Source organism: Papilio xuthus, unplaced genomic scaffold (assembly GCF_000836235.2).
Source record: "Papilio xuthus unplaced genomic scaffold, Pxut_1.1 DF826923.1, whole genome shotgun sequence".
NCBI classification, from domain to species: Eukaryota; Metazoa; Arthropoda; class Insecta; order Lepidoptera; family Papilionidae; genus Papilio; species Papilio xuthus.
The window spans coordinates 5,973,910-5,993,093 of NW_013531726.1; the positions used below are offsets into that span (position 1 = coordinate 5,973,910).

Sequence of the window (19,184 nt, forward strand, 5' to 3'; positions counted from 1 at the left end):
AACTGATATATAAACACGGCTAAACACTCACGTATATACGTCAGTGAGCTGAGGGCCGCGTCCGCGAAATAATACCAGTACCACACATCCTGGTAAAGGGCCCCCGATGGGCTCGAAACTAGTCGGCGCTGCCACCGGACGAATATACGTGAGTGTTTAGTCGTGTTTATATATCAGTTTAATTTTAAATTCATCAAGACTTTGAACAGAACTTCAAGATTTTAACCATAAATGTTCTTAATAACAAATATATTTGCGCAATATTTTTGCTATAAGTGCATCTCCAGACTAAACAATTTAGGCCAAAGTTCATTCTAAGCTAATACATTTCAAACAATTTTGATATAAATTTCTCCGCCATTAAACAGCCAACTACATATGAACAAATTAACATAATTTACCGTCGACAATATCGCAGTTTATAAACTGACAATCTTTATATAACAGTCTATTGAATGCAATCAACATGCAAAAAACTCACATAAATAACAAAAAAAAATGACTTGAAATAAATTGGGCAAATTGCCCATCTGTCCAATTTCCTGATTTATAGTTTGTTTACGAGATCAAAATCTCTATAAAAGAATTTTGGTCTCAAAAAATATATTTCACACTATAATTTACTCTTGAAGACAACATAAATATACGAATGCAGAAGAGAGATCATAGTTCTAAATTTATCAAATATACGGCAAATACATTAAAATCTATCAAATTAAAGGCACAAACAAACAAACCATACAAAAATGAATGGCCAACAAATATCATTTTTTTTTTGTTATAAATCTATGCTTTATGTATTTGTTTCTCTTATATATGTGTGGTAATAAATATCTTTCTTTCTATGTTTGTATATAACACTGAACGATTGTAAACATTATTTTTTTATAATTGGACGAGACATAACATAATTGGATACAGAATTTCCTCAAAGTCATAATACCAGTTCAATATCAAACTAACTAAATCCACAATTTGGTGATACAGAGTTATAGTCATTTCTTGCATTAAATCCATACTAAAGTCTAAGTCTAAAACTCGACTACTTCCATTAAATATATACACGTCTTGGTGTGCTTTGTTTTAACTATATTACTGAGATAAATAAAAATACTATATAGGTTTTCTTAACCTAAAATTAGTAATTTAATTCCCAAATCAATTACTAAAAGGGAACTCATCAAATTAAATGTAAAAATGACGATAGGTAGATGGTGGTTGCGTAATGAGCAAGCGAGATAGATAATAGTAAAATGATACGTTGAGCACGCGTCATCAACGTGTTGTCAACGGGTGAACGCCGCGGCAAAGCGGCGTCAGATGATCAAATGAACGATAACAAACTCTCCATGAGATCTTTGCTGAATTCATTCTCTTCAAGTTTGAAAAATACGATATTTTTGATTGCTATTATATGAACTTGCAATCGCTGATTTTTGCGTTTATACAAAGACATTTTTTATATTAACTTGTGTTAAACTAAAAGACATTATTTAATTCAAAATAACGCTAAAAGTAACAAGATTTTTGAGAAATTATGTCTATTATTTTTGTTAGAAAATAATTGAAAAAAAAACTGCAAATAAAAAAAAAATCCGCGAGGACATAATCGTCTATAAGACATGTGCATTACAATATAAACATTATTTTTTTATCTACATTGGGGCATTCGTTATTCTTACGTACTAAAAATGTATTTACCTAATATATTGTGAGATGTCATATATTTATATAGACCGTAGTTATTATGTTTTCAATTTACTAAAAACTCTAATATCTTATTAGGTTAAATTTACATCTTCATAAAAATTTGTAACACAGAACTAATTAGCCAGGATTTTAAACATAATAACAATAATATTCTGAAATTCCATACAAACTTACAAACAAACATTAGGGTGACATTCGAGACAGGGTTACCAAAGTAAGAAAAACGTCAAATAAAAAAATGAAGGCAGCAAATAATACTGACAGTTATAACTAAACTAAATTAATTAAACCTCACCTGCTTTACAGACTTTTAGGAAATAACGTAGGGTAAACAAAACGTTAAACACGTGGGACAGTCTGCGGGAAGAGAAAAAGGAATTCTAGAACTCTTTCATACATAAAAAAGAACAAATTCCGAACAAAACTGATCGAAATAAACAGACCAAAATTAAAAACACAAGGATCAAACATCCTGTTAGTATTTTATATACAAAGTCTGAGGTTTTGTAGAATTATTCTTTTAATAATTTCAAATTTTGAATTTTAAACACTGACCTCTTGTATTCCACTGGACAGGCTATGAACCATGATATTTTGTGCCTATTTGATTCTCGCCATATTAGCGTTGATAGTAGCGGTATTGGAAACTCGTACTACTAATAAAGATAGAATAAGCCGATAGTAACTTCGACTTTGTCTTTATGTTAGAACAATATTTTTTTTTATATCATAAGGTGGCAAACGAGCGAATGGCCACCTGGAAACGCTGAAATAGCGAAGTGACCGTTGCCCATAGACATACGCAACCGCATATGCGTTGCCTACCTTTAATCAACGGAGGAGAGGATGCACAGAAATAAAATATTTTCCCTCATCCGGAAAGGAAAGAAGACTAAATTAGGCCTCCGGGACGCACACTCATCAGACTGTACATGGAATAGCTTCCACTTCACGCCTGTCTTCTGTGTGGTCGTGGTATATCACCGGGCGAGCCGGGATGATTCGAGCGAACATGTTAAAGCTCCCTCTACCACTGTCCAGCAGATATCTATAGAGATCAGTGGATTTAACTGTTACTCATTCTCACACAAATCCATACATTCATAAATGAAACTAAAAATAACAAGGTGGGTCAGGTAAGGGATGGCATAAAGGTAACATTCATTCATACATTGTTCTGTGTTTATCTTACAAAAATATATAGTTATAAAGGTTAGATTTCCTTTTAACGGCAGAACTAAGATAAATTTTACACCTTTCTAAATTTTAACACTCTTTTCAGACAAGTAAAAATTAAATCGTTAACTATTAAAATTGTTATAACTTTAGCAAAAATAACTTTATAACTAAAAACGATATGAAAAATATATATGTGATAAAGAAAAAAAAATATAACAAAATAAACCTTCTTTCCTCAATTTTAATGACTAGATTAATTCAGGTCACACTATTTTCAGACTAGAAATTATTTAATTTCTATACTTTACACTTCAATCAATTCAAAGTAAACGGTCAAATACCGTAAATACTCTAAATTAAAAAAAATATCCTTTTAAGATCCAATAAGCGACTAGTCGCTTAGTGGAAAACGATCTTAAATATGTGGTTCTGATTTTTTTGTCTAAATATATTAATTTAAATTTGCAAATAAAACAATTGTATGTGGCAACACAAATTAATTTCATGCTGGCAATACTAATTGAAAAAAAAAATTATATTCTTTTGATTTTAATTATATTATTTTAAAAATGCCACTAAAATAAGTTCTGTAGAATATAAAATAATTGTTGCAATCTAATCAGGTACTTTTAAGAGCCAGATTTAATAAACAAAATAATGTCTTTTTTTTAAATATTAAAATTTAATTTCTAATATTTTTATATATGTAATAATTTTTAACTCTCAGTTATTTCATTTTATTTACGACTATTTTACTTAGAATCAATCTCTGTCTACTCACTTTAAGATAATAGATGTGTGAATTTTTATTTTCCGCTAAACATTCCTATTTTCTATCATGCCTATATATATCTATGTTTCTACAATACATATGTTAATTTATGTTACATTTCCAAGTATATAATGTGCCTTTTCCTAAACTATAAGAAAAGATAATTCAACAACCAACCCTTAAAACTTATAGTTAAATGATGCGTTAATATAATTTCACTCAACAAAATTTATAATATATGAGAAATGTGGAAGTAAAAACAGAAATATATATATTTTTTTTAAATCGGTCAAAAAAAAATCAATTGGATGATATAAAAATCTTTAGGTCGGATGTCGGCTAGTTTATCTTCAAAACTTATATTATTTTATCTTAACTTTAACTTAAACCTTTAACATTGATGATTGATTTATTGTCTATGGTAATGTAACGACGGGTCTATGGTGTTTTTTCCAACTTATAAATTACGGAATGTCATGGAAATCTAATTCCAAACTTAATAAAAAGTATCTCTATAATCTTTGGTGTTAAAATTTTCTATATTATAAGCCTTTTATTCAATCTATTATTTCTAAATTACCGAACATTTTTTCTAGATTTAATATGACCGTTATGTTCAAAATCCAAAGAGTATCTCTGTCAGGAAGATATGTGAGGTATGTCACGGTGCGGGGCTGGTGTGTGGTGAGGACGAGGAGGGAGGTGACGTTGAGGAGGTGGGCGAGGTGGGGGAGGGCGGTCACCTGACGCGGCCGGAGGGTGAGCGCAGATGAGAGCGGATGTATCCGGTGCGGTAGTCCATCGCGTCCCGGTTACGTCCCGACCCCGGCTGGCCGCGCTGACGACGACGACTCCATCTAACAATTCATTACACAACTACATTTTAGTAAAAAAAAATCATAAGAAAATTGAACGAATTAAAAATGTCAGTTAAAGTCGTGAGGGATATACTAGTATACCACAGAAAAATCCTAAAGAGATAAGCGTAAATATGCAATACTAGCTGACGCCCGCGACTATGTCCGCGCGGGATTTAAAAAAAAACATAAGTTATATGTGTTCTTTCAGACTATGTTTTACATCTATAGCAACTTTCAGCGAATCATATGCAGCCTATTCTGGAGATACCTTCGAACAAATATCCATCCATACATCCAAATATTCGTATTTATAACATTAGTAAGAAGTGATATTGTTTTTTTTGTTCATCAAATTGTCATCAAAAATTGTAAAAATTACAGATATTTTGTTTAGTAGACATTATATAATAACTTAATGTTACCTGAGCAGACGCATGATATAATCAGGCCAGTTGTCCGGGAACATGACGAGGAAGAATCCAACCGCTATCAGTATGATGCCCGCCAGCTTCATGCCGGCGAACTGCGCCCCGTACATCACCACGTCCAGCGCTGGAACACAACAACATATTGTCATCCCGCTCATTCTTATAGAGAAAGACAGAGACAACAGTGTACTCACCTGCAGAAACAGGTACGGCAGTGATGAGACCGAGCGAGACGAATATATTATACGTCATGATGTTGCCGAATTGAAACACCAAATGGAACACTGAAAGTTTCACAAGACAATATATTCATTCAACAGATTAGTCGGTTCTTTTAGACATTATTAGTTAGAATCGTGAGAAAGTGTCAGATCTATTTGTGAGGAGACATAAACGTTGATATTTTAATAAGGCTAGAGTTGCTCCGATACATCGGCAGTGTCGGATTTTCTTCCTTACAGTACCTACCCCGTGTCAATTGAATGCTTACATTATGTAAACATCAAAGTCCATAGACGGCGGCCGTAACTCTGCATTGTTTTTTTTTATATGACGGTGGCAAACGAGCGAGCGGCCACCTGAAATCGCTGAAATAGCGAAGTGACCGTTGCCCATAGATATACGCAATTGCATATGCGTTACCTTTAATCGACGGAGGAGAGGATGCACAGAAAGAAAATATTTTCTCTTTCCATGCATCCTCTCATCCGGAAAGTCCATTTTCACTGCCCATCCTTTCCTTAAGAAAATGGGTGGGAAGAGAAAGAGGACTAAATAAGGCCTCCGGGACGCACACTTATCAGACGAAACGCGGTATAGCTTCCACTTGACGCCTGTCTTCTGTGTGGTCGTGGTATTTCACCGGTCGAGCCGGGCCAAGCCGTGCGAAGATGTTAAAGCGGGCTCTACCACTGTTAAATACAGTGTTTCATTATTTCGGGGAAGAGTGGGGGGGCATGTGGGTCTTACCTAGCAGCGCGACACTAGCCAGCAGGAGATGCAGCCAAGGCATGCGGTGCGCCGGCAGCAGCTCGGAACCAGTCAGGTACAGCGCCAGGCACACCGGCCACAGCAGCAACGCGTTCACGCTGCCCACGATGGAGAAGAACAGTGCGCGCTGACCAGAATTCACTTCTCCCATCACCTTTCTAAACAGCACCTGTACAGCCGTTTTCAAATATCTTGTCGGTTCGGAACATCATACTACGCAGAGCAGAATTTTAAATGTAGAGGGATAAAAAGGGTCCGTACCAACAAACCAAATATATATTCTTTATGTAGTATCATCTTCTAAAAGAGTTTGGATGATTACGTCTACCCTATTTTTAGTTAAACAGCCAGACTAATTCATATTCTAGTTTCCTTAAACCAGTTCAGAGTACAGGTCCTTCCTGGATTCCCTAGACCAGGACCCAGCAATTGAAAACCCTTAATAAAACTAAGAGAATACCTTTAACTGTTGGCTTCTAATCAATCCTACGTTGTATTAAAATAAAAGAACGTTTCGACAAATAGAAAAGAGTTACATGAGATTTCGCTTGATATTTTAGCTCGTTAAACTTGACCCATGGAAATAGGTCAGACTTCCCTCTATTTAGATCATCAAAAAAGATATACACTTTACCAAGTTATATTTTTCTACGAAATGTTTATTGTGAAAAGAATCTACCTTTTTTATTTTATACATATCAGAGTTATTGAATTAGAAAAAAATATTGGTACACGACAGAGATCGAACCTGGATCTTTTAGATTAAGGTTCGGTGCAGCCAAGGGTTTAATAACTGCGTAACTGACGCTGTTATATGCATACAGTGAGATATAATATGTGTAGCACTCAACATACCCTCTAAAGAATTGTCAAGCACCCTTATTGAGAGAGGTCTGTTCCCTAACTTACGTAAGTTTTGCAAACAACGATTCTTGCTGAAATATCTTTATACTAGCCGTCGTCCGCGACTCTGTCTGCGCGGTAATAAAAAAACTTAATTATTACCCTATGTTTGCTTCCATACTATGTTCTACATCTATGTCAAATTTTAGCGAGATCCATGCAGACGTTCTGGAGATACCTTCAAGCATCCATCCATCCAAACATTCTCATAAATAATATTAGTAAGATTTAGAAGGTCTATCCATCCAAACATACTGTAAAGTATAATATTATAAATTTGATACGAAATATTTTAAACTCAGTTAATATAACTACTGCTAATCGCAATTTTTAGGAAGAACAAAGGTATTGCATATTGACTGTAAGAAAGCAAATTATTTTCGATACTTTGTTTTACTAAGAAAGTATTGAAAATCAAATCGTAGATGATAGGAACTTTCAAAACAAAAAATCGATTTAAAAGAAATAGGGCACCATGTAAAACTGTAATCAGATAACTTTAACATGCAACGATTTCTGGATAATTATTAAAGTTCAACTCAAATTCACCCTTAACCCAATTGTTTTAAAGCATACTTTTCTGAAGTTTTATACCTTGATAGATTATTTCACCTAATAATTATAACACGGATAAAATATTTAATTTTAATGTATTTTATTAGTTAATTAATATTAATTAGGCACGATAGTGTAACTTGTAAAATATAAAGCGTCTTAACTGCTTTTTAAATCATGGATGTAAGAAACTTCAAGGGATCGGGACGAAAAATCCGTGAGAACCATAATTTTTCAAGTCATTTTGATATTACGTACGCTTTCCATCGCATGCTTATTGAAATAAAAAAAATTAAAATACGACCTCATCCATATCGGACTATACACGATTTAAAAATATATTTTGAAAGGCAAAAGTGGCAAGGTCATTAAAAGCAATTAAAACGTATAAATCAGTAGCAGTTGCGTGTTAAATACATTTCTACGTTTATTATAAAAGGAAAAAATAATTTATTAAGAAACGCTCAAACGTAACAAGTTCATTTCAAAGCACAGTTCTAAATAAACAGAAGAAAACCGTCTATTTTTTGCTAAAACTTTTTATATTAACTCACACAAATATTTTTATATAACATTACCTTGAATATAGCGAATCCAGCGGCTGCGCATGCGGCAAGCACGACCCCACCCAGTGTGGAACTACCCGTGATGCCATCCATGTAGGCGAGGAGCGCTATTCCCGTGTCACAAAGGATCGCTGCCACAATCTGTCCATAACCAACACATACAAAACTGAATGACTGAACGAATCTTTGACTGAATGAATGAAGGAATAATTTATCAACTGAATTTCTGGGCCAATAATTGGTTAAATATAACTTTGCTTATGATGCATATCAATAAATGAACACCCATTTCTAATGTGCCTAGACAAAAAAAAACATAAAACACATTAAGAATGAACTCGATCATATTTTTTTATTTGATTAGGTGAAGGTGATCTCGGTGGCCAGTTATTACATCCAAAATACTTAAATATTTATGTTTTTATACACTTCAGTGTCATAATCAATCTATCATTCCAAATTTGTTTTAAAATTTTAGGAGCATATTACAAACAATGTTGCAACCAAACAAGCAAACCAAAGTTGGTCTTCGCCTCCGATACAAGAGATCGGATTTAATAATTACTTACAAAAGTAGTAGTGCAAATTTATAAAAATTATAACTTACCCTAACGCCGACGAATTGCTCGTGCAGTATCACCCAGGAGAGGAGGTAGATGCAGGAGACGTTGGTAGCGAATAACGCCACCACATCTGTTGCGAGCAGTATCCGTAGGGCATACGTGTACATGTACACACTAAGCACCCACAGCAAGCAAAACAAGGCGCAGCGACTCAGGAAACGGGCTAAACATAAAATGCAGATATAGCTAGAAGTATAAGAATGTTATGCATGTTTCAGTCATGTATTCCTTCTCTTTCACATCAAAATTCACACTTTTCTTACTATTCACTTCAACATAAAATATATTAAGTTGTTAACATTTATAGTAATCATTATTACTAATATTATAAATGCTAATGTTTAGATGGATGGGTAGATGTTTGTTTGAAGGTATCCCCACAACAGCTCCATGGATCTTGATGAAATTTGTCATAGTCTGAAAGAACACATAGGCTACTGATTAAGTTTTTTATGAATTACGCACTGACGGAGTCACGGGCGACAGCTAGTAAGAAATAACTATAATTAAAATTAGCTTACCAAATGTAAATCCCTTTTCTTTGAAGTCACTAAAAGCATCAAATACGATGTCGTGAGCCGACTTGCACTTGTTGTGTATGAGCATTACAATCAGATAGAGCGGGTAGAACAGGATCAGCCAGTTTGTGCAGAACCATGCCGTGAAGAATGGTGCGTTGTACAACTAAACCAAGAACACATTCATATATTAAAGTGTTTATTTTAAGGTGAATATGTGAAACAAGCTGTATAGTAACTAAATAGGAAGATTAGTCCACATGTGCATCTCTCATCACATGAACAAAAAATAATGTAGGAAAAACAGTTATTTTAAATAAATTAATGGAGTTCTTTAGCAATTTTGATGATTCTTCATATGTTATTTGCTGCCATTTATTCCTTTCAACATATCAAAAACCCTTAATAAGTATTTTAAATCATAAATACCATATGAAGTATATGTTACATATTGTACAAAATGAAATAACTTACATTTGTTGGTATTTTAGATGTAAAGTTGTAAGTGGATGGGTCTGCACTCTGAGGTGCATCATGATCCAGTGGATACTCTTGCATGTACATGTGTTTTACACAGTGAGTCACCGCAACCCATGACACTACCAGTACTAAAGTTACGCAAAGCCCAAAGTATATCTGTAAATATAATGTTAAAATAAAAAAATAACACTTTATATTATTTTTGAAGTGAAATTTTAGGACTAAGGTCGCAAAAAGTAAGAATCTAATTAACATGAGCATATTAAGTAAATCTATAGTTATTGAAAACACTAAATAAATAAAAAAAGTGTATTTCATATGAGCAAAACAATAGCTATAGTATTATACCTTTTTGGCAAATTTCGAACAACATCTCGGGCATCTTTTATCACGTAATTGCCGCTCTTCGTCTTGACTGCTCGTAGCTGACTCGCTGTAGGCTTGTTGAAGAGAAGGTTGAGTGGTCAAGGGCGGAGCTGATGATATCGAAGTCTGTGGTGTAAGAGGTGCCCTCGGACTGAGAGGGGTCGGTGGTCCATTTGCTCTCTCGACATCACCACTACCCCCTTGCTCCGATTCCACTTCCTCGCTGGTAATTATCACCGAAGGCGCGCGAACTCGTTTCGGATTAAATATTGTAGGGAGATCACCGTCCCTTGCCATATTTTCCCTTTATAATTTTTCACACATTTTCGTTTTTCAAATATTGCGGCAATCCTATTGTTATCGAAAATTCCATCTTGATAATATTAAATTAATAAGGATATAGATGTGAATGTAAGATTTATTACTTATTTAAAGTATTCGAAGTAATATTGTAATAACTATAATTCACATTATTTGTTTATAAACACACACACTCTCTTTACATATAATATTACAATGTAAATATTTTTCAACCAGTAATAAATACATTTTCTTACTTAACTTTCATGAGATTGCTTGTACTATTGACAATAGAATTGAAATTGACTGACGTTAAAATTATGGAATTATATATTTTGTTATGAAGCAATACACGTTAGTTTTTACGCTAACGGAATAAGGAAGATAATTGCTTGTAGAATTAGCTATTATGCGTTTCTTCTACTTTCCGCAGTCTATAGGAAGTACCACAGAATATATAAAAGAACACAACATAGATAAGGTAATGGGAAATTATGATAAAGTTTTCAATTTTAATGCTTATTTATTAGAATCAAGCACCTTATATTTTAATATGATATTATATAAAGCTCGTTCTAACTTTTACTAAAAATGTCATAATGTTAAATTAGAAGGTTTAATGTGATACACTTACAGAAATATTTTTAGTATACAAATGAACAACATGCAATTAAATCAAAAGAATCAATTTCATTTACCTACCTCTGAAATCCCTGAGCTGATACCTAAATGAAAATAACGAAAATAGTATTTGTTGTCTATGTTAGTCAAACTAAATTTTTTAGAGCAGATGGCAGCACAAAAAGTTCACAATTTTATCGCCAGAGGGAGATAATTGGTTAGCCTACTTGAAGCATCCGGGAACCTCGCCATAGTAGTAGACATGGCGGGTATCAACCTGGCTAAATGACGAAATAAATTTTGTTTGCTAATATAAGAACGTGTTAATTTCATAGTAAAAGTGTTGATACTGAAAGACTAATTAAGTTGTATTGGATTAGGACAAAAATGCAGAATGTCGGACAGTCTGAAAACCGAAATATCGATAAGGTGAATGTGCAACTTGATGTGGTAAAATCATCCACTCCTCAGAGTTCGGCTTCAAGTCCAGCCAAATCTGAAACCGAAACGTATTCTGGAGTGCCTGCCAAATACATGACGGACTCTTCGGAAAGCGAGGATGATTCTGTATCCGAGGTAAAACGTGTTTTGTTTTTGGCAGAGGCGGTGGCAGTGAGGGACTGTGATTATCTGTACCGCTAAATGCTGCAAGGGACATCTTGTATGTGATTAAGCATACAATTTCTTTTTGTATTGTAATCGTATCAACTCCTAACAATATACCATAATCGGGTCTAAAACGCTATTATGTAGTAATTTATCGTAATTTCTACGGTTCAAGTGTCTTGCCAAATATTCCGTAAAACGTCAGAAAGTCATAGGTACATACGTTCTACTGAGTAATGCATGAAATTATTTATGTCAGCCGTTCTTGGGCATATTTTTAACAAAATCTTCGCAATTTTACATCAAAAGCAACTATGCCGTAAGCCTTTTCATTGTCTATTTGTGTTTTGGACTGGGCACGAATTGCGGTGGCCATGTTTCTTGAATCACATGCATCCAGTCAATGCGAAATACTGAAAATAGTGTTTTAATGCCGATATTTCGATGTGACAGTGTTAATTATATAATATTTAGATGAATTCGTTATATTTTCGTCCAGTAGTATTCCACTCAGTGTCGTCACGCGCGTACCACTAGTGTAAAACTCTATAAGCGATTCGCGCAAAAATGTTGGTTATTGGCGAATTGCAAGGACCATTGGCCGTAAACATTAGCCTTAAGCATGTCCCCAAGCACCACATTGTCAGTGTATCTTATGTTTTTCTCATTGGTGTTATAGATCTTGCTGGCTTGTTTGTGCCTAAGCAGGCCAGACCTGTTGGTAAGTTGAAGAGATCAGTACTGAGTGCCCAAAGCTTCTCCAACACCAATTGCTGTTGCCAACTGATTCTTTATGTTAACCTGCATAATGTGTGTGCATTGGACAATTTCAATATATTTTGTTTTGGTTTTTTATGTTGGATGGTCCTTGTGATTCTAACAAATAAATGCTTGAATTTTATTCCATTTTTGATATAACTAACACTGTTAACTGGAGTGATGCAAATACAATACAGACTTAAACAAAACCTAACCTAATAACCTTTTTGTTCTAACTCTATAACCTAAGTTTGCTTTTAAATAAACATAGGATATGTCAGTGATATGTTTTTTGTTTGATAAACACAATAAAAACAATTAATTTGTTAAAACATTGATTTCTTGATTTTGTGTTTATTTTTGTTACTTATATTTGACATTTCCAATTCTATTTTAATCTTTGACATCTTTATTTGTATTATAAGTTCTTGTAAACACCATATTTGTTGTTTTCTTTCTTGTAGTTTGTATATTAAGCAAAAGCTTTAGTTCACTATGTGATATTTAATGTAAGTAATGCATTTCAGCAGGAGATGGAAGAGGAAGCCGGTGCTGCGGAGTCATCTAAGTTCCTACTCTCCCATGATGATCCTGAAAGAGCAGTTGATCCCGAGATGCAAGCTCGGCTTGAAACACTCTTAGAAGTAGCTGGTAAGTGTTTTTTTTATATTATAACAATGCTACATATGCCAATTTAGGTATAGATTTTGAATTGGATCTGTTTGACTCATTGTCAACACTCATTCATCATTTGCTTTTGCAACTGCTTAATAAGTGATATAAATACAATATATACATGCATACAAGCTGATAAAAGCAGGAAGGGATTTTTAACAGTTATCATGTAAATATACTTAACCTAGAAAGTGCACAAGAATGATCTTTGACCATTGACCTTGTGGTTGTTTACCAGAATTGAAATTAAATTAAAATTTCCCTCTCCATTTTGTACATTCTATTTACTGCCATATGGAAATCAACCATTCTAATATCTTCTAGCTGTTATCATTGTTTGTGTGTTTTAAAACATTGATTCCGAAACTGTTTTATGACATTTCGTTAAAATGTACTGGAGAATGTCAAGGTATGTTTGTATCTCCAAAAATTTGGTAAAGCAAAGTAGTTTTTCAGTTTTAACTACTTAAGCACTGTGATAGCTGGCTGTTGGATCCCTTGGTTCTTTTTATTCTGTGGCGGAGATTAATGACCTTTTTGTTTACACTGACATTAATTTGTTTAAAAAAAATTGTTATGGCCAGTTACATTTCTTATTTAAACACACTTTGTTGTTAAGAGTACATCTAAGCTTTATTTTCTTTTAGATTATTGATTGAAGGTCTTAATTAGTGTTATTTGTTTAGTTGGCTAAAGGAAACCTTACAAATTCTAACTTTACCCATGGTAATGTGTAGAGCGGGCTTTTGTCTTTACAGAGTTTATGTATAAATTATAGACCAGTTCATTATACATAGTAATTTGTTTATATGTATATCCATATTGCTTGACGTCTTTAGTAAAGACTGTATGTATTGTTTAATTTATTACCCATGTTTTGAGTATGTATAACTAGAATTGTTACTAAAAACTGACCAATTTACGTATTCTTATTAATATTGGTTTAATAATTCTACGTAAGGTTGTAAGCCAACAAAGTAACCTAACCGGGCAGGCATAGGTATTTACTTTTAGTTTGTTAAATTGTAACAGTTTACTAGCGGCCTTCTGTCAGAATCAAAAATGTGGCAGGAGATCCTTGTCATGTTTGTTCTAGAAGATGTTAAAAAGCTAAAACTTTTAAAACATGTCTAAACAATTTCTGGAAGATTGAATTGACAAGACATATCCTGTCTAGTCATTTCAGTGTATTTGGTTTTGCAAATAAGTCTGTTTTAAATTCATAAATACCTGACCATTGATATTTTGCAGGTAGTTTCCCAACTAGAGAATAAATTTAACGTCTAATCTGAGTAAAAAAAGATTCACTATACCTCATAAAATATCTCTAATAGAATATGAAATAAGACATAGTAAGTTTAAAAACCACCTATTGACCACTACAATGCAAGTATTATACTTTAGGTACTACTAACAATTTAGTCTTTAAAAAGACAATGGAATATACCTTACTTTGCCATCAGTTGGCCATAAAAGTTGACATTTTTACTAACTTATCTTGATCCATTATACATGATCCAAACTTTTGGATATGTTGTGCAGCTTACTGTGATGATATATTTTTGTTATGCAATTGTGGTATTGATTAGGATTTGCCAGATAATAATTATTATGCAATGTGTAATTCATTGGATGTACTTAAATGCAAGCAAAAACTATCTGTCCTATGATGTGGTAGAATCTATAATAGTATTATATGCCTGTCTGTATATGTACTGATAATTCATATTTAAATTGAACCATTACTTTGTTAATATGACAGTTAGAGTCTACAATGTACTTTGGGATCGATACAATGCGATGAAACGTAGAGTCGCTAAATTAATTACAGTTTTTATGGATGTCAGCTGTGGCGTAACGTAACGGTGTTGCTACTTGTGGTTAATAGAACCCCACTACTTCCCCCCTTCTCCCTACCTCCTTTGTCTCAAACGCGGCATTTCATACCATGGAGGTGTTGTTATCCAATGGGACTTGCGATTGACTTTCAATACGTACTTATAGGTAGCTTATTGAAATCTAAAACAGTTTAAAATTCATAATGGAGCTTTTATAAATGCACGGGCACTCTTATACTTCACGTGGCGTCAAACAACAAAATGGGATTTGCATGCGGGGCCGGAGTACGCGTGTTGTTCGAATTTGAACTCCATTTGTTAGGTGATTCGGGCGAGGTTGCATTGTGCGAGTGACGTGCCTGCAACGTCACAGCTAAGCAGACGCGGTAGTCGATGGCAAACAGAATGCGCCTGTGCCACAAATTATAAGATACTAGCGATGTATTTTGAATATATTTTCTTTATCATAAGAAATCGCTTATCCAGAACTGATTTCTCTTATAATATACCGACATAAAATGATTTTGTCTCATCCATCATATACTGCTGGTTAGGCTAGATCTGGGAATTACGTAATTTCCTGCAATCATTATTCGGACAAACCACCAAAAAAGAAGTCTTATTATTTTGGAAACCTCCATTGAAATTTAATCGATATGGCTGAAGATGTAAAGCAAACTTTAATTAACCATGATGCTGTAATAACTGTTAATTTTCAGTAAAAATAAAATTAATTAATCCTTGACTGCTTCTTTCACGGTAATATAAGTCGAAATTAGTTTCATGTTTTCTTCAAATTACGTGTCGTCATATATTTACGATAGCAGTCAATCACTGACGTATTCTTGACGCAAAAATTGATAACGTAGAAAATTCTTAGAAATGTAAGCTCTTTAATTGATTATGGTTTAGCAAGCTAATAACTATTACGTAGGAAGTTACGGTTATGTGGGGAAAATCTAATTAACGCGGTTATTTAAATATCGGTTACTTCTAGTTCAAGAATATTGATAAGCAATTCAATATATTTTGTATTTACTCATTAAGACCAAGTCAATGTTAGTTAATTGTATTTAAGATACCGCATCCGCCACCGCTTGTGATTCGAGCCACGCGATAGTCTCATAGCAATTGATGAATAGCGGTCGTCCACGCTATACTCTTTGTGGCTTCATTCGGCCTCCGATTCGGACGCGACCAACAGATGTTTCCGTGCTCTTCCGTCATCCACTACGAATAAACATTCAACACTCGTTCCCTCATGTGTGATGTATGTGTATTTCGTGAACTAATCACCATCTACTGTGTATACTTCGTTTCGATTCAGCGACGAATTTGAGTAAACAGAGGAACGTTAAATTCCATACATTGCGGCCATGACGATATTTAACTTTTTTTTTAGAAATGATGTGGAAATTGTGAATTGTAATAAAATAGTAATATTACATGTTTATGTGAAAAAAAATGTTTTATCACAAATATATTAGGATTTTCGAGTTGTGACGTAATAAGCAGTTCTATGGTTTAAGGTTTTGGATTGGAGTAGTGTGTGTATAAGATACTAAAGTTTCAAACGGTCTTGTTGCGTATATGTATATTAACCACGCCCGCCTTGAACTTTGAACTAAAATGCATTCACTTGTGTTTTGTCTAAACGTTAAAATCAATAGTTATGTCGTAAAATGAGTGCATTGTTCCCAAGTTACGAGTCAGTTAAAACTATTATATGAAAATACAAACACTGAGGATACCTGCCTCGATATAGCTGTTAGCTTTCTTATTAGTAGAATTACTGTTGATATCCTAAGATCTACTATGTCCATGGAAATTTTCAATTGAACCTTTCTTTAACATCGAAACTTTTTTATCAACACCAATCAAAATATTCGTTTTGTAAATTAGACTTGATATGTTTTGAATTTATCTTATTTACGTTGGTTTCTGAGACTTTTGTCAAAGATAATGACGTCCCGCTGGATGACGTTACTTTTTATACAGCGTTTTTGGTGTCAGAAACCAACATTTTGATTTTGGTCTCTTAAAATCTAGGTTTCGTAAATAGTGAATGATATGTTATAAAATGAACAATGGATATTTTGAAAGTATAAATCTGTTTTCTTTAAAACATTCTTTCGTTTAAGATTTATAAAGCTTAAAGCTAAAGGTTTTAGTTTACCATCGTCTGGTTGAATCGAAACAGTTCAATACACTGTGAATGGGGGCGTAGGGTTCTATTGACACCCGAGCAACGGCGTTCGCTTAAAATTGAGCTTTAAAAAGCGCAATATCATTATAAGTAATAGCTATTATTTTTTAGTTTCAAATTGCTTTTCTAGATTATGATTGCCAGTTATAAATTTATTAAATTAATAACGTTCAAATTACTTTTTGTCATTATATATTATGAATTTGTGTTTGACAACTTATCTCAGGAGATCGTTGTCTTATATTTGATGTTAGAGATTATGCCATGACCAAACTATTACGATAACATATTGACATCTCTCTCGTAATGCTTGAAAAAATGGAGATGCCAATATTTTTGTATATGTATTAAGACAGTGAAAACCCATGCAGAATTCGAATACGGAGCGATATGTCTTCAAAATTATGTTTAGAGAAGATAAGTGTTGTGATATAAAGGTGTGAACATACTGGCAACATTTACGCTATCTGGCAATCTAGCGTATGCTTTTAACTTCTATGAGAATTAAAAGAAAAATAATTTTGGATAAAAGTTATCTTCGGTCCCGTCGTATCAAACAACTGCGGATTTAGGGATAGACTAAAAATTAAATAAAATTTGATTTGCGTTAGAAGCTATGCATGTTGGCGGAATATGATTTTTTTTTTCGATATAACTTACAGACACTTCAATTATATGTATTTTATAGATAATGTGGGAACGTAACTTGGTTGCAGTGATAAATTGTTTAATTACTGCGACCTGTCTCCGTTGATCTGAGACCTTGGCGTAGGACAGCTGATTCTGACCGGACGTTGAATTAAAGGAAAAATAATATTATTACCAACAAGGCTGGCTGCTCTACCTATGAAACTGGTTTTGTTTATTTTTTTTTTCTTTATAATACATGTATTTTTGTTTCTAGATAAAATAATAAAGAGTAAACTTTGGTTTTCCTAAGTATAAATATGACGTCTTCTTACAAATTCTAGTCACAGTGCAGGATAATGATGACTAAAGTCAAAATAGCGTTTTATTGCGTTCTTCGAACAGACTTGGTCCTGAAATCCACGACATTTTGCAATTTTAGTTTGAAAATCTACGTTCAATGTGTTAAAACTACAAGTTTTTGAGGATAAATGTATTAAGTTTAGACAAGAAACCATTTTGTTTTATAACCGATCGATCAAACTGAAGCAATAACTGTCTGTCTGATATAGACAGAGAAAATTATATCGTCATATAATTACATTGTATTTGATAAATGGACCAAAATTAAATATCAAAAAGATGCGAATCTAAGCCAGTTTACAAATCTTTGGTTGATGAGGAGTTAAGAACCCAACGTTAGGGGTGATTAAAGCCTAGTCGTAGTTGTCAGTCTTCGAGCCGAGTATCCTGCAGTAGAGCAAATGATTAAGAATAAACTCAACATTTTGTAAAGGGAACACAGAAGATCTGCAACGTATCATGCGTTCTGCCGTTAGTCCTTTTTTTTTCAGAGAGAAATGCTTTATGCATACTCCGCGCCCCGGGGGGGACGCGGTAGTTATGTGGGATTCTCCTCCACTAAACCCCTCTGTTCCTCCAACGCATTCTGCCGTTAGACCTCGGTATAAGGAAGTCCGCAAAAATAGTTATTAAAATTAGAAAAAAAAGCAATTTGCAAAAAAGGGTGCGGACCACGAATCTGTACATTTAGTATTATTTGATAAAAATGCCGGTTGACTTCACGTATGTCTGTCTTTGAATTTCTTTGCAGATATATACTTTAGACATTATTAATTAGAATCATATAGCGCGAATGACGTGCTTTCGCTACAAAGTACAGTGTCGGAATAAATAGTGAGGGGACATAAACGTCGACATTTTAGTAAGGCTAGTGTTTAGTCAATACACTGGCTCAATTTCGGATTTTCTTCCGTATAATACAGGTTATATCACGATGTTTTCCTTCTAAGTAAGAACTAAAATTGTAAAATATATCTTGCGCTCCTATTAAGTTGCATAGTTAAGTAGCAGCCAAGTGTAAACGTTTACGCTATTGTACCTGTTCAACGTTAAGCAATTCATTTTATGTATTTGTATCGTAGTATTTGTTGATCAAAAATAAATAATATCGTTTTATATATTCAAGGTCAAATTGAAATATTTTATAAAATATACGATATAAAAAGACCTTGTACTTTTTTGTGAAATCTATTTTTTTTATTAATAATAACGATGATATTTTGAGGAAAAATATATAAT

General features: G+C 33.6%; 2 protein-coding genes across 2 annotated transcripts in view; one reads left to right on the forward strand and one right to left on the reverse strand.

Moving 5' to 3' along the window:
• Window positions 1-4,183: 4,183 nt before the first annotated feature.
• On the reverse strand, window positions 4,184-10,385 carry LOC106122642 (putative thiamine transporter SLC35F3). Its single transcript, XM_013318736.1, has 9 exons — window positions 9,933-10,385; window positions 9,579-9,740; window positions 9,108-9,270; window positions 8,571-8,749; window positions 7,976-8,104; window positions 5,919-6,108; window positions 5,144-5,233; window positions 4,944-5,073; window positions 4,184-4,518 (listed from the first exon to the last, which is right to left on the reverse strand). The coding sequence occupies exons 1-9, from the start codon at window positions 10,245-10,247 to the stop codon at window positions 4,401-4,403; spliced, it is 1,476 nt and encodes a 491-aa protein (XP_013174190.1). The 5' UTR covers window positions 10,248-10,385; the 3' UTR covers window positions 4,184-4,400.
• A 679-nt stretch (window positions 10,386-11,064) lies between these two features.
• LOC106122347 (ankyrin repeat domain-containing protein 17) overlaps window positions 11,065-19,184 on the forward strand; it is a 34,602-nt gene continuing 26,482 nt past the window's right edge. Inside the window, exons 1-3 of the mRNA XM_013318286.1 lie at window positions 11,065-11,447; window positions 12,157-12,198; window positions 12,764-12,887. Coding sequence (XP_013173740.1) covers window positions 11,259-11,447; window positions 12,157-12,198; window positions 12,764-12,887 — 355 coding nt within the window. The 5' untranslated portion in view covers window positions 11,065-11,258. The remainder of the gene's footprint in view (window positions 11,448-12,156; window positions 12,199-12,763; window positions 12,888-19,184) is intronic.